This window comes from Protopterus annectens, chromosome 5.part0 (genome assembly GCF_019279795.1).
Source record: "Protopterus annectens isolate FY-2018-M chromosome 5.part0, PAN1.0, whole genome shotgun sequence".
Lineage (NCBI taxonomy): Eukaryota > Metazoa > Chordata > Ceratodontiformes > Protopteridae > Protopterus > Protopterus annectens.
The window spans coordinates 1,113,429,528-1,113,445,044 of record NC_056735.1 but is presented as its reverse complement, the minus strand read 5'-3'; the positions used below and the strand labels follow the sequence as shown (position 1 = coordinate 1,113,445,044).

At 43.4% G+C, this 15,517-nt stretch overlaps 1 protein-coding gene across 1 annotated transcript in view; it reads left to right on the top strand.

Annotated features, from left to right (window-relative positions):
* The window catches only part of LOC122802327 (mitochondrial intermediate peptidase), a 2,150,265-nt gene that overhangs the window by 292,238 nt on the left and 1,842,510 nt on the right, over window positions 1–15,517 (top strand). The window contains exon 3 of the mRNA XM_044071968.1: window positions 9,868–9,956. Coding sequence (XP_043927903.1) covers window positions 9,868–9,956 — 89 coding nt within the window. The remainder of the gene's footprint in view (window positions 1–9,867; window positions 9,957–15,517) is intronic.

Here is a 15,517-nt window from a genome sequence, read left to right as displayed (position 1 = left end):
GATCCGAGGGGCTCGGCGCCGGCACCGATCCACTCCTCGGATCCGAGGGGGAGCTGACTGTCGGATCCTTTGGTCGAGGCCGGCTCCCCTTCGGCTTTTGATGTAGTGGAGAGGGCTCTGTTGAGGGCATCTGGACCCCCGGCCCTTGCTTCGTTTCCGTCCCGCACTCCATCTGCTCTGGGTCAGGCTTCCGTCATCTGGCCACTGGGACAGCCCGCTTTACTGCCCCAAGCAGTTCCTTTGGAACTAGACACCGCTTGCGAGGGCTCCTCAGACTGCCCCCCCCCCCCCGAGGAAGCACCTCGCAAGAACACGTGTAAGAGGAGGCACATAGACTCCCCCGAGTCTTTGACTGAAGACACGGACTTGGAGGAAGGGGAAGGCTCCCCAAGATCACCCCCCGAGGATGTCTCCTTTGGAGACATCATGGAAATGCTTCGTATAAGAGGTGGGTGGTCTGTCCCAAAGTCTTCCTCTGACGAGTCCGTGTTCTTGGAGGCATTTGAAGCGGGTCCGTCTACCTCTTGGGTGTCCCCTCCTGCCGACCCCCTGGTGGACCTCATTACCACCAGGGCGTGGAAGGAACCGGACACAGTGGAGCCAATCCCCAAGAGGCCGGACAGGATTCTCAGCCCCCCTGCTGACCGTGCCCACTGGAGTAAGGGACCCCCGGTAGATGCCATGTTGACGGCAGCAGCCACTAAGAGGGAACTCGCTCAAGAGAGTCCCTCAGTTCATCCTCCGAGCAAGGAGTCTCGGATGATGGACCGCTTGGGGAAGTGTATGTTTAGTTCAGCGACCTTCTCAGTGAGGGCGCTCAACTACCTGGCACATGTCATTAGGATGCAGCGCGATCTTATCAAAGAATACGCTGCATCCCCCCCAGAGTCCATGTCGGAGGAGGACAAACATTTGCACTGCACCCATATGGCCACTCTCCGTTCCGTGACCAATACCTCTATGCGGTTACTTTCCCATGCTACAGAGGGAGCCGCTAGAGCTGCAGGAGTGGGCCTAGTCACGAGACGCCAGGCCTGGCTCCGCCATTGCGATTTCACGGAGCCCTTCAAGGCGTCATTCGTGAACACCCCTTTTGACGGTTCGGCCCTTTTTGGCAAGACGGTTTGCGACACCTTGGTCCAGAGCTAGAAGGACGGGAAGATGCTGTCTGCCGTCTGAGTCCGCTTCTCTGTGCCCCAGAGGTCCTACTCTAGGAACCAAAAGGGCCAGAAGAAGATGTGGTTCCGGAAGTCGCAGCAATCCCAACCCGCTCCGGACAACCAGTCCGTCCGTGGCAGAGGAGGACAGGGAGGACGCCGCCTTAGGGGCAGAGGGGCTTCCAGGAATTTTGGGTCCAGAGAACCTTTCTCTAAATGGCCCGCGCAGCATCCCTGAGGGGTTGCCCGACTGCTCCACTCTGGAGGCAGTCGGGGGATGTTTTTCGGAGCACCTAGTGGCATGGGAGTCCATAACATCAGACCGCTGGGTCCTCCGAATTATATCCAGAGGATACAAAATCCCATTTCTTCACATCCCAAAACTAAAATCTCTCCCCGACGTTCCACCCGATCAGAGGGAGGCAGCTTCAGCAGAAATTGGCTATCTGCTGAGGAAAAGAGCCATCTAGCCCGTCCCCCCAGACCAGATCGGATCAGGGTTCTACTCCAGGTTCTTTTAGTGCCAAAAAAGATGGGGGACCTAAGACCCATTCTGGACCTGTCCCTATTAAACCTGGCAGTTCCCAAGGAGAAGTTCCGAATGGTCACTTTACAATCCATCCTCCCCCTTCTGGGAGAAAATCACTGGATGTGCTGTATAGACCTCAAGGATGCATACTACCACATACTAATGGACAGATGGTGCAGGAGGTTTCTTCGCTTCCGGCTGGGAGCCAGTCACTACCAGTTCAGGGTCCTTCCCTTTGGTCTCACCACAGCCCCCAGGGTGTTCACCAAAGTATTAGCGGTGGTTGCGGCCCACCTGAGGCTTCAGGGGGTGCAGGTCTTTCCGTACCTGGACGACTGGCTTCTCACCGCCCCAACAAGGCATCTACTTTCCTTGGCAAGAGATTCCTTTCTTCGCCTAGCTCCCCAGCTAGGCATCACAGTAAACATAGGAAAGTCCAACCTGGCTCCTACTCAGTTAATAGAATTCATAGGAGCCAGATTAGACACGAGGAATTCAAGGGCCTTTCTCACAACCGACAGAATTCGGAATCTGCGACTCCAGGTGCGGGCCATCCTCCACTCCAGCTCAGTTCCGGCGGAATTGGTCCTGAGGGCACTAGGCTCTATGGCGGCAGCGATTTCTCTTCTTCCACTCGCCCGCTTGAACATGCGGGTACTTCAGTGGACGCTTCAAGTACAATGGTCATATCTTTCTCTCCCCCTGCATCATCCCATTGCAATCAGCAAGGCTTGCAAGCTGTCTCTCTTGTGGTGGCTCCATTCCCCGGATCTCCACGGAGGCCACCCCTTTTGTGCATCTCCCCCTCTTGCCACAGTGACCACGGATGCCTCCCACCTCGGGTGGGGGGGGTCACTTTGCGGGCCGGACGGTCCAAGGCACGTGGAACGACTCAGAGACCTGCCTGCATATCAATGTTCTGGAGATGAGGGCGGTGCTCTTGGCGTAGCAAGCACTTCAAGCCTTTCTTCCCCTGGGAACAATTGCGATTCAGTCAGACAACATGTCTGTGGTCTGGTACATCAACAAACAGGGGGGAACCAGGTCTTACCCCTTATGTCGAGAAGCTATGAGAGTGTGGGAATGGGCGATCGCCTCCAACCGCTTTCTCATCGCAAAGCATATTCCGGGTCGGTCCAACATCCTTGCGGACAAACTCAGTCGCACCATTCTCTCCCCGTACAAGTGGTCTCTCAATGCTCAAGTAGCGAAACGTATCTTCGCACAGTGGGGGACTCCTCGTTGTGATCTCTTTGCTTCTCCCTTAAACACCAAGTGCGACAGTTTTTTCGCTCTAATCCCACCTCCAGGGGATTTCCCCAGAGACGCTCTGGTGCATGTTTAGCCTCCCGGTCTTCTTTACGCATACCCCCCTCTGCCTCTGATGCTCCAGGTACTCCAGAAAGCCTCTCGGTTGGGGTGCAGAATGATCCTCATAGCCCCATTCTGGCCTCGACAGATCTGGTTCCCTTACCTAAGGTCTCACTCAGTGAATCCTCCTTGGATTCTAGATTCCATTCCGGATCTGATATCACACCCATCGAACCTACCAACTCTGAACCTGGACAACTTGAAGCTGACTGCTTGGCTGCTCCAGTTCCACTCCTAATCAGGACTCCCGGTATCTCGTCCCCAGTTAAGGCCATTCTGGTAGCGGCTCATAAACCTTCTACCAGAAAAGTTTACCGCAGTAAATGGAAGCGCTTCTCCATTTGGGCGGAGCGGCAAGGTCTAGATTCCTTCACGGTTCCCCTTCCTTTGGTTCTAGACTTCCTTACTACTCTCTTTAATGATGGCGCCAGTAGTTCCACAGTCAAAGTTCAGCTAGCGGCCATTTCTCATTACCATGTTGGTCATGACTCTGGGCCTCTTATGTCTGCCAAGTTATGTAAAATCTTCCTAAAAGGCACCTTTCTGCTTAGACCCCCTGTCAAGGAGACGGTTCCACCGTGGGATCTTTCCTTAGTTCTTCAGGCCTTGACCGCTCCCCCTTCGAGCCTGCGGCCACAGTAGATCTAAAATTCTTGTCTCTTAAGACTGCATTTTTAGTAGCCATTACTTCAGCTAGGAGAGTTTCTGAACTTCAAGCTCTGTCCATGAAACCGCCTTACTTGGTCTTCCATCCGGACCGGGTGTGCCTCAGGACTCATCCCTCTTTTCTTCCTAAGGTAGCTTTGGAAGCGAACATTAATCAGTCCATCAGCCTCCCTGTTTTCTTTCCTAAATATCAGAACAAGGGTGAATACAAGCTGCATTCCTTGGATGTTCACAGGCAGCTTCGTTTTTATCTTAACAGGACAGCTGGTCATAGGCAATCCGACCAATTGTTCATTTCCTTTGCCAAATTCAATCTGGGTAAACCAATTTCCAAAGTCTCCTTGTCACGCTGGATTTCACAGTGTATTCTATTAGCTTACCAAGCTTCTGGGAGGTCCGCACCGGAGGGAGTCCATGCCCATTCGACCCGGTCTGTTTCTACCTCAGCGGCCTTTAGGGCTAGGGTTCCTCTGGATGACATTTGTTCAGCAGCCACTTGGGCTTCATCTCATACCTTTATTTCTCATTACAAGCTGGATATCACATCTAGAGGTAGAGCATCCTTTGGCTCCGCGGTGCTCCGGAATATCCTTCCATGATGGCCGCCCAAGACTCAGGTAGCTGGGGACTCTGTCCCACAGGTTGCTGACAAATGAATTCTCCTACTTCAGATTTAGAAGTTATGTACTTACCATAACGTTCCATCTGAGTAGGTGGATTCATTTGTCTGCAACCATCCCGCCCTCCTATCCCCCTGGCCTTGTCAGTTTCCTGCATAGAATGTGTTACCCTTTGGTTAGGGTATTTGGTACAGGGCAAACTCGATCTGAGGTCATGTAGGGAGAGCAGGGCATTATGGGTGAGGGGAGGAGCTAGGAGCTCGGATCCATAGCTGGATAAACCATGCCGGTTCGGATCCGATATCGGATCCATACCCACAGGTTGCAGACAAATGAATCCACCTACTCAGATGGAACGTTATGGTAAGTACATAACTTCTAATTCTCTTAGCTCTTGCTTCTAAATCTACTATTTTTGCTTGTAGACTTTGCAGCTCTTTGTCATGGGAATCAGTTCTCTGAGATAGAGTCTAATTTTATTTCATTTTTTAATATTTTTGCTTCAGATTTTTCAATTCTGGTTAGAATTTGATTAAATGAGTCTCCAAATGTTTGAAACTGTGTGGATAAGTCCTGTATTGCTTGTTGAATGGGCAGTAAAGCTGTTTTTATATATTCCAGGCTAACTGGCTGTTCTGACTTGGTTTTATTTGCAGGCTTGGAATTATCAGATTGCTTATTTGTCCTCTTGTCTGTTTGGAGTTGTGTCTTTGTCTGGTGAGGCTAGTATCGACAATTTGGTTTTAGTTAAAGTCTCCATATTATTTTCTTCTTTTGACATCTTGCTTTTAGGTAAGTTTTGCAGACTTTATGTATGACTGCAGGGCCACAGCACCACACGACTACAGATGATTTCTAGAATCTTAGTTAATCCTTTTGTTTTAAAAGGAAGCTGTTGCTTTTTTCCCTTCTTTTGAATGCTGTTTGTTGTCTGGATTTATTTGTTTTTTAGTCTGCGCTGTCTTCTGGGATTATTATAATCCAGGGTATTTCAGAGAGCTAGGTGCTTGCAGTGCTCACAGAACAGCGGCCATCTTGAACTGTAAAAGGTATCTTTAAGGTTCCAGAAGATGTTACTTTATCTCCAGAAGTGGGATTTGAAACTGAAATGCAGAACAAGCAAAGAAACTTCACACAGCATATTTACTGAGTGTAGCATATTTATCAGATAGGTTTGAAGAGTTATGAAAAGAACCAGAGATTTTTGGGGTGTTATCACAGGTGTCAGTTACAGAGGTACAGAAAAACAACTGTAAGCATTAAAGATTTGTCCCAACAATAAGCTAGACACTTGCTCACTAAGTCATTTCATAGTGAAGAGGTGGCCTGAGGAAAAATAATCACTATGGAAAGAATCTCAGACTTATTGTTTTTATTTTTTCAAGGAAGACATATGCTGCATCTAAGTCTTTTCTATTCAAAACTGACAAAATAATTGTTCTCAGTAAGCCAATGTGATAGATTGTCCAGACTATTGGAACTGCATGTTAGAATTGTAAACTGGAGACTGTATGAGATATTATGTATTGGCTGAGAATGTTGACTCGGGGAGAATAACAGTGCAGAGTTGCACCATATGCAGTGCATCCCACAAGATGAGTTTCGAAGAAGAGATGGTAAGTGGCATTTGGTATGGCCATTTTGCTAGTGAAAAGTATCTCCCTTGGAGTCAAGATGACAGTCTTTTCATTTCAAAAAGTCTGAACTAACAGACTTGTGTAGGTGTAATTACTCCATTAATGTGTATTTTCAAGAAAGAGGATGTCTGGTTATGTGATTTCTGACAGTGCCTTTCAATATACAAGTCTGTAATTCAGAGGATTTGTGCATGAATGGGAGACAGAGATGTCAGAAGTCCATTTGATTGTGATGAACAAAGGACACATGGATAGAACTATTCAAAGAGGGAACCTCATGAGAAAGAAGTGTAGCACAAGGTATGAGGATTGTCGTCTGTTTTTAAATATAGAAATACTCCATTGTAAGGGGATCAGTTCCTCCCTATCTCAGTTATTAATAGGCAAAATGTTGGAAAACAGATTTTCTGCTACAGCAGTATTACTGGTGTCTGAAAGCTAGTTCCAAAAACATGCGTCTGGAGCATTTCTGCCCGGGCCTCCACTAAAAATAGGCTCTGTCCTAGTCGGACTTTTACAGTCAACAAATGTTAAATAAAAAAATAGTATACAGGAAATGCTGGAAGTAAAGCATCAGTGATAAAAGATAACATGCTAGAAGCTGTAGAACACCTACAAATTTACAGGTTGTTGGAGACGAAGTCAGAGCATAGAGGCCATGAAAAGGTGTGCATCTTGAAGCTGAATTAGTTGGTAAATCAAACAGCCATGGTCCTTTGTTGTTTGTGTGGAAGATGGAAAACTTTGTAAGAAGAAATTACAGATATGTATGTATGTGAGTGTGTATGCTTGGTATGGGAGGTGAACACTATTAAGTGCTTGAAGAGGGTGGTAAGAGCATTTAAATGTGTTGCTTAAAGATGCATATGGGTAGGCATTTTTAAGTCCCTGTGATTGCTGTCTTAGTGTATTCCTGTGTAATATGTACATACACAAACAGATGTATGTAGTACATGTATATATGTGTATGCGAGTGTGTATAGATACACATATATCTATGTATAGATACATAAACACACTCACGCACATGTGTTTTTAAAGGGAGAGATATCTATGGGGTCTGTAAATGCTGATGGACTGACAACTGAAGCTGCATGTCATGTGGTATGCTTTCTTCTAGAGTGTTCAGGCAGATTAAAGCCTTGATAGCTATTGTGAAGCCCCACCACTGGCCCAGTAATCAAGGAGCCTCAGACCTCACCACTGGCAAAAGTGGGAGACGTACACACTGGGTGGATGACAAGTACACACACAGTAAATTACAATTTCCCTTAAGAGCACACGGAGATCATAGTCAGGCTGGGGCTGGTTTCTCTCTTTCTCCAGATCCCAATAAGACTCCCACTAGCACAACTATAGAGTTGTGATGTCAGCTGAGTGGCCAAGCCAAGACCTTCAGCACCCTCTCTGTCTAACCAGTGCTTCATGTCCATGCCCAAGTAGCTGACACACACACACACACACACACACACACACACACACACACACACACACACACACACACACACACACACACTTTAAGGTTTGATTTACACACACACAAAACTGGGAAAGACTGGCATAGGTTTACTAGCTATGCCCCTTTTTGTCCAGACTGTAAAGTAGTTTGGACAGCCACTAAGGCCCTTAGCAAATGTGTCCAATCGTATCGTGTAATGCCACTGTTAATACTAATGGTAGTTTGTCAAAGAGCAAGGCTATTAGAAATGGCCAGCATACACTGTCACCAAATAGATATGCAAGTACTCTAAGAACTTAAATATCTCTAGACAGACCAGCCACAATTGAAAGATTTAAATATATTTAATAATAAAAGAACAAGAAAAATACTCAGTAAAAAATCACAGTTACTTAAGAGTTCAAAATGACAGGAAATATTAAAAACAACATTGTAGGACAGTCTCAAAGAAATAAAGAAAACATCTAAGCTATACGTCACTAAGTGTATCTAAGAGAAATTACTGTACCCTAGACTTACTTACTCATAGCATAACAGAGGTGGTGAGTGGGTTTTCCAGCTGATTTTGTCAGGTCAAATATAAAATGCACAGTCTCTCTGAGAGTTCTTAAATTAATAGCTCAAATATTGCTGCTGGGTTACTTGCAGCATGACATCACTTCTTGTCATCTGACTATCTCCAGTGAAAACCATTGATTTTAGTATCTACCTGTGAAAACACATAGACCTTAGATCTTTTGGCAAATTATGGAAGTCGTAAAATAATATACATTCCTCTACCTTTAAAGACAATACAGAAACTTCTAGTTCTAGACATTGTCTCCTGTTGCACTGAAACTGAAAGATAACATCTCTCTTATTATGTGGTTATAAAGTAATTTTAGTTTTCAGCTATTCTTCTCAAGTTAACTTCTTGTGTTTCAGTCCCTATTGTTAAAATACATATTACAGTAGTGTTTGTACATTTCTGCTCAGTATTTTACAAAATATCTCTTCTGCACACATGTCCATACAAGCCATCTTATATGACATACAGTTCTAATACATTTGTAACAAAAGCATATGAATCATGTTGATATTCACAAATGATACATAACCATTTACAAAATTCCGGACAGCTGTGCTGGCAGTATCTCCATCTGTCACACTTTCTATATAAATCATATTAATATTCACAAATGACATATAATTATTTACAAAGTTCCAGATAGCTAGGCTGACAATATTTCCTTTTGTGACAGCTGTATTAAAATCAGCAGTATCCCTTGTACTTTTTTCCCACCAACCTGGCAAACTCATATATATCACGTGTACCTTTGCTTAAGTGTGCCCCACTAGAGTTTATGAATTATATTGCCTCTTCACGACACAGTTAACTACAAGGTACTTCTTTTCCAAACCGTTTAATAGTTAGCTGACTCAGTGTATAGCAGAAACAATTTGCAGATCTTACCTGGGTATATGCAAAAACCCAACCTTGGCACAAAGATACAAGCATTTTCATCTTCACACTTGTCTTGTGAAGCCCTGTATAGTTAGAAGCAGTTTAAAAAGGAGATGCCCGTGGAGGAGGAAGCTAAGTTGTCACTGCTTCTTTGTCTAAAGCCAACTTCACTAAGTAAAGACACTGATGAGAAAAAACCAGGTAATACAGTCACCAGCTAGGAGCAAGAAGCAATACAGTCACCAGCTAGAAACAGGGGTGGTCTTCCTGTTCCTAGCTGGTGACTGTATTAACTGCACTAAGTAAAAAAAGTATTGTAGCAGTCTTGGTGGAAGTCATTTTCTACACTTAGAGTGCATCCATTTCCTTCCTTTGGCTTGCCGATGTTGGAGCAGACTTTACAGTTTCATAGGCTGCTTCATCTTGGTGGGTATTTTTTATTTCTTTTTTGATTAACTCAAGGAACATTTAGTTGTAATATAGCTTGTGTTTACATATGTAGTGTGTGTCCCTTATTCTGAGTATTATACTGAGAATGTTGAAGCCACCCCTGTTATTTGGTGCTGTATGTTTTTTGTTTGATTACTGAAACTTCACCTTACTACATTCATTACTGCTGACAAAAGAGGTTACTTGTTGATGATCTAGGACAGTGTGGTGTCCAGCTCTCAAACCATTATGGCTTTAGTGATTGACAAATTAAATTTAAAGAATTTGTAGACTTTTCATGAATAATTTCCATTTTCCTCCCTCCCCTTTGACTCTTCATCAGGTAAGCTTTATCTGTAGTTTGTGTTGTAGTGGTTTCTTAAATTCCCATTAGGTCTCATTTATTTTTCAAAATGACTGCACATTTTAGTGTTCACCATATGCAGTCTACAATTCCTTTAGCTGCTGGTGTCACATTTGATTCTAAACATTGTATTTTGCTTGTTTTACTTGAAAACAATATTTCTTCTGATGGTGTTGTTTTAACAAAAATAGGCAGATTTTGTGAAAATTGCTCATCCAGACCCTGCCTTCAGAGAAGCTGCTGAAGAAGCCTGTTTGAGTATTGGTACCATTGTTGAAAAGTAAGTATGGACTATTTTGTAATGCTTTCAACTCTCTAAATGGGTTTAGTTACATATTGCTAGTATATTTATTGCAGTGACATTGACCATGTTTAACATACCTATCTGTAACCCTTGGTCATGATAATATTACTTAGATACTTACCATTTGACTTTGTCTGAATGTTTGGTTTCTTGTAGTCCACATGAAACCATCCATCTTTCTGTGACAGAAGCACCACTAGAGAGGCCTTGGGGCTGTTGGATTCCTGTATTATAGGCCTAGACCTGTTGGTGCTGAATATCATACCTAATGTACTTCCTTATCACTGTTGCATTAGTCTTTCCAAAAGTAATAGCCTACAAAGGAGAGCTGTATGCATATTCAGCATACCAAAGCCTCACTCTAAGTGCTTGTACATCAGATGTATGTCCTACTTCGAAGGTGTAAGGCACATAAGTGACATACAAGCACCAAACTTCTTTGCTTCTAGTCTGGAAGCTGTTTTTTAATTCAGTCTGTGAGTAGTTTGTTCCACTGTTTCAGCTACTTAGCTGAAGGCAGATAAGTACCCTGTCGGGGACCCTTCCTTCTATTTCTCTTGTTTTGGTTACTGGTTTTACATGTCATCAAGAAAGGGGAAGTGTAAGTGTGGGAGTCAGAGTCCCTATAAAAATAGACATTAATAGTAGCTTTTCTGTGTAGACACTGACCACAGTCTCCTCTGTGAAGCTGGCTGCTTGCCCTCTTTATTCATGTATTTAGAAAACCATCATCTGAAATTGTTAGCTCAGGGAACCATGGCTTCTAATTCTGACCATTAGGACATTCAGTCACTTAACAAAAAGAAGCCCAAAGAGCTGCATTTAGAGATTGTTCCTGTCCAGCCTCTGCTGGACATCTCTATATGGTTGGATATTGAACCCTAGGACTGTCTTGTTCCAACACTTGCTCCCTCTGTTGCAACCCATTTGGAGGCTGACATGGAGCTGGCTATTCACACATCCGCTTAGGCTGAGCATTATGTCTGCTACAGATGAGAAGGGGAGACATGGCTTATCATCTCTAAAGGACCTAGGGAGATTCCCCAGATTCATGTGAGGAAGGACTCCCTACTTTGATTCCCACATTGACGTTGGCAGGGTACAGAACCTCTTAAGCTCCTAGGGTGGAGGGTCCTCTAAAGAAAAAACAAAAGACAAAGTATGTGATCTCTGTCACAAAGGGTCCCCATAAAGAGTAGCAGGATTTCACTCAGGGTCTTTCTAAGGCCCTCATTGCCTTAAACTACCCTCAGGGTTTGTCTGTACTATCACCTCTTACCCTTCTGTTCCATTCTTTCCAAGAGACTGTGTTTCTGATTCTTCAAATGAGGAGGAAGAGCTGGATTTTAAGGAGGAGTCCCTTGCTTACTCTTCCCAGATCTATTTCCCTCTTGCTTTAGGATCAGATGAGGATGATACTCTTTCCCTTGATTCCCCTATCGTGGAGTAATCCTTTGGGGACACCATTGTTAAAATGATGGAGCATTTCCAGGGTGCTGTACTACGGCTTGTCTTGTTTGGCATCTACTCAGTGGTATGATAATTTGAGGAAAAAAGAGAAACTGGCTAGTCTTAAAATGGCTTGCAAGGGCAGAGAGCCTAGTACTTACCTATGAGTGTTCCCAAATATCTGAGGTACAGAAAGTATATGACCTGTTAAAAATGGACTCTCCTAGGCCTTTTGCAGTGCCCTGTTTGAAGCCTTCTGTATACTTTTACTTCTGCTTCACAGGATTCTGAGTCTCAGTCCTCTGCTCCTAAAACAAGCTGTCAGGTTTTACAAAGCCCTTAAAGATCAAAAATTTTTGTATAAGAATCCTACTTGTGATCCAACAGTGATTTCTCTATCTGCTGACAAACCTAAGTTGATTCTTTCCTCCATGCTTTTGACTTCTGATAAGGACAGCTGGGCTATGGACAGGTATGGTAAGAAGGTGTATTATACCTCTGCCACCGTAGCCTTTAAGGCCATAAATTACCAGACCCATATGACCAGGTATGTTTTGATTTTCTTGTCCAAGCTTGGAGATGTTTTGACTGACACAACTGTCTATGGAGCTAAGTCCTTCACTGCTTCTTTATTGGTTTCTTCTTTATAGGTTGCTCCCCATTCCATATATGGAATATATATATATATATATTTGTATGCATACATATACACATACATTTATATGTATATATACACGCATATATATATATATATATATATATATATATATATATATATATATATATATATATACATATATATATATATATATATATATATATATATATATATATATATATATATATATATATATATATACACACACACACACACACACACGTGTGTGTCTGTGTGTGTATACATATCTGTGTGTGTGCATGGGAGGGAGGTTTATACGTTTTCTTTGATTTATAACAACCATACTAACTTTTCCTTGTAGTAGTAAGGCTGTACTAATAAAATAGGAATAACAGGATAGTTATATTAAAAAAAATTGGTAAAGAATTGATTGTCACATGTATAATAGGAGTTCTGTTGTGCAAGAGCATTGTGTAAGGGTTTCAAAAATACATTGGTAACAGTCAGCAGAGTATATGCAGTGTATATGCACTCGTGAACAAACTGTGAAAGTAATATATTCATGTTTCACCCACACTAAATTCCCCCACCATAAATATTTAATCTTTATCACACTGATGGTGCCATAGCCAGTTTTAGGCGTGACCAAACCCAGCTGTCACTGGGGGCTCCCAAACGCAGCAAGTTTTATTTTATGGTGTTTTGCTACATATTTGTCAAACCAGCAAAACTAGTATAGTAATCTTGTGTACTTAATAAACCAAGTGGATATAATAACTCTTAGAATAAAAATCCTATGAATTGGCACCATTTCTTCAACTTTAAAATTCTAAGATATCTCTGGTTACAGTGACGGTGTTTTGTCAGTTAACAGGTTTCATAATTTTATTAAATATTCTACCACTACCATAGTGCCCTTGAGTTAGTTAAATCTTGCTGGTGAGAATTATCTCCACCAAAACTAGCATAACAGCAGGCCTGAGGCACCCATGATACTACAGCTGCAGAGAACACCCTAATTATCCTTGATTGTGTAGGGTTGCACAAAAGCTGCTGCTGTTTGGAGGAAATGAGAATAAACCCCCCGAAAAGTTCATTCATTCTCTGGTTATGTGCTTTATCTTAAACAAAACTTTAAGATGACCTTCTTAGGATAAAGCTAGTAATCAGTGAATGAACATGCACGAGGTAAGCACTAGATGAGCAAATCAAGCAATAGAGATCAGCGATCCACAACAACCAATTTCAGTGTTTACCTAGAATCTTAAGAAGAGCAAATGCAGCCAATCTTCAGGAATGCTTTTCTCTTTCAGGAAGTTTTGATGGGAGGACATCAAATACTAACATTCAACATGTTCTTTGTGTTTCACTGTTGCAGTCATCAAATTTGGGTTATCTGCCTGCAGGTAGCCCTCAGCTGGCATGAATACCAGAGTCTTCGGATTTCTGTGTCGGATACTGTCGCTTCTTCCATGACGTCAGATTGTCAGGGGTGTAAAACATGCAGCCGACGCCATTACATCAGTCTTTCTTGCCATGCGGTGCCCGAAGCAGAAGCAGTTCGCAAGTGCCGGTTGGCCGACTCCTGAAATTTTCATTTTCGAGTTTCAGACCTGAAGTCTTCAAAAAGCTAAATACCCCGTTGGGGATCCTTTTTTCTTGCTCTAACCGATGTCAGAAAATAACAATTATCTTGCCTGTGGAAAGCAAATACCTCATAGGGATTTTCATTCTTAGTGCGTCACCTGTTTAGGCCCAGACCACGACGTCCCTCACTGTCAGTTTTGTGCCTTGTTCAATGCCCGAACTCTTCGTTGTTGGGCTGTTTTTGTAGCTAAATACTTTCGTTCTCTGTACTTCGAAATGGCTTCGTTAAGCCATCCGACTACTGATCTTCCGAAAAAAAAAAGTAAGGATAAAGACAGAGACAGACCGCATAGGTCCAAAACTGCTGACGATGCTTCCGTTAAGCTAGTCGCCAGTCCACCGGTACTCAGTGAGGCGCTTTCGCAGTCCCTGATACCCGGTACTACAGATTCGCAGGCCTCTACTGAGACCCATTTGGAGTCCGGTATACCGCAAAATTATTTTTTGAATATGGAACCTGTGGAGGTCTCTACCTTGGATGGGTCCAGAGCCGCTGTGCAGGCACCGGCTTCTGAGGGTGTATTCAGGCCTACCAATTTTCATATTAAACTAACAACTTTGTTTCAAGCTAAGAATACCGAATTCCTCAGTCCTAAAGCTCGCACCACGCTTAGAAAACCGATGACCAAAGTGCATTCTCAGGCCCATATGCCTCAAAAACAAATGATTAGAATGGCTGAAGACCTTAGTACCTTAATTAGGGGAAGCCAGCCTTCCCCTTCTAAGTGACCTAGAACTGATTTTCTTTCTGATTCTTCTGATCAGGAATCTGATATCTCTGTTCCTTCTGTCTACCAAGATTTACCTCTATCTACTTATGAGGATTCTGATGCAGAGGATTCCATTCCCTCTGCTTCCCCTCCAGAAAGTTTTTCTTTTGGTGAAACCTTGAATACCCTTAGGGAGCATTTCCGCTGGGCAAGCCAGGACTATTCTCAGTCCAAAAAGAGACTTAGGAAATATTTAAACCTTCCTCACCACAGGCCTCTAGCTATCCCTAATGTTCTGGAGATTGTAGATGATGTTTTCTTGGAATCCAGCTTTACCCCAGACACTTTGCCTCCAGCTCCCAGGAAACCTGACAGGTACTACAGAGTACCTGACTATCACAAATTCCTCTTCAAGAATCCTACTGCGGATCCAGAGACCATTTCCCAAGGACCAAAATGCATTAAGGCTACTACTGCCAAAAATCCTAACCCTTCTGATAGGGACTCTAGAGCTTTAGACAGATGGGGTAAGAAGGTATACACTTCTGCTACTTTGGCCATTAGGACTTTAAATTTCCAGTTTCATATGTTAAAGTATCAGCAGCATATTATGGGGCTACTTAAACAGAAAATTATGATGATTTCTGACTGTGCTGAACACAAACATTTACAAGAATTAATGCATTCTGCTGACCAAGTTGTAAACATACTTTGCAATGCGGTTTTGATGCGTCTTGCAGGGCTGCAGTCACTGGGTCTGTACTTAGAAGGCATGCTTGGCTTAAGGAACAAAACTTTCCAGATCATGTTAAAGCTAAATTACTGGATGCACCCTTAAACCAAGAGCGCCTTTTTGGCAACAAAGCAGAAGTCGTCCTCAAAAGGATGGAGGAAAAAGCTAAATCTATGCAAACTGTTAAAGATTTCTTACAAGTACAGCCACCTAGATTCAGTAGGCATTGGCCTTCAAAGAACTTGTCCTTTCCAGTCCAAACCCAGGCGCAGCAGACCACCACGACTTCAGTCTCAGGATATGCATGGAATTAAGCAGTGGGGGCTCCCACTTCCAAAGCAGGAAGTAGTAAGCCACCCCCTATGGAAAAATGGCACAA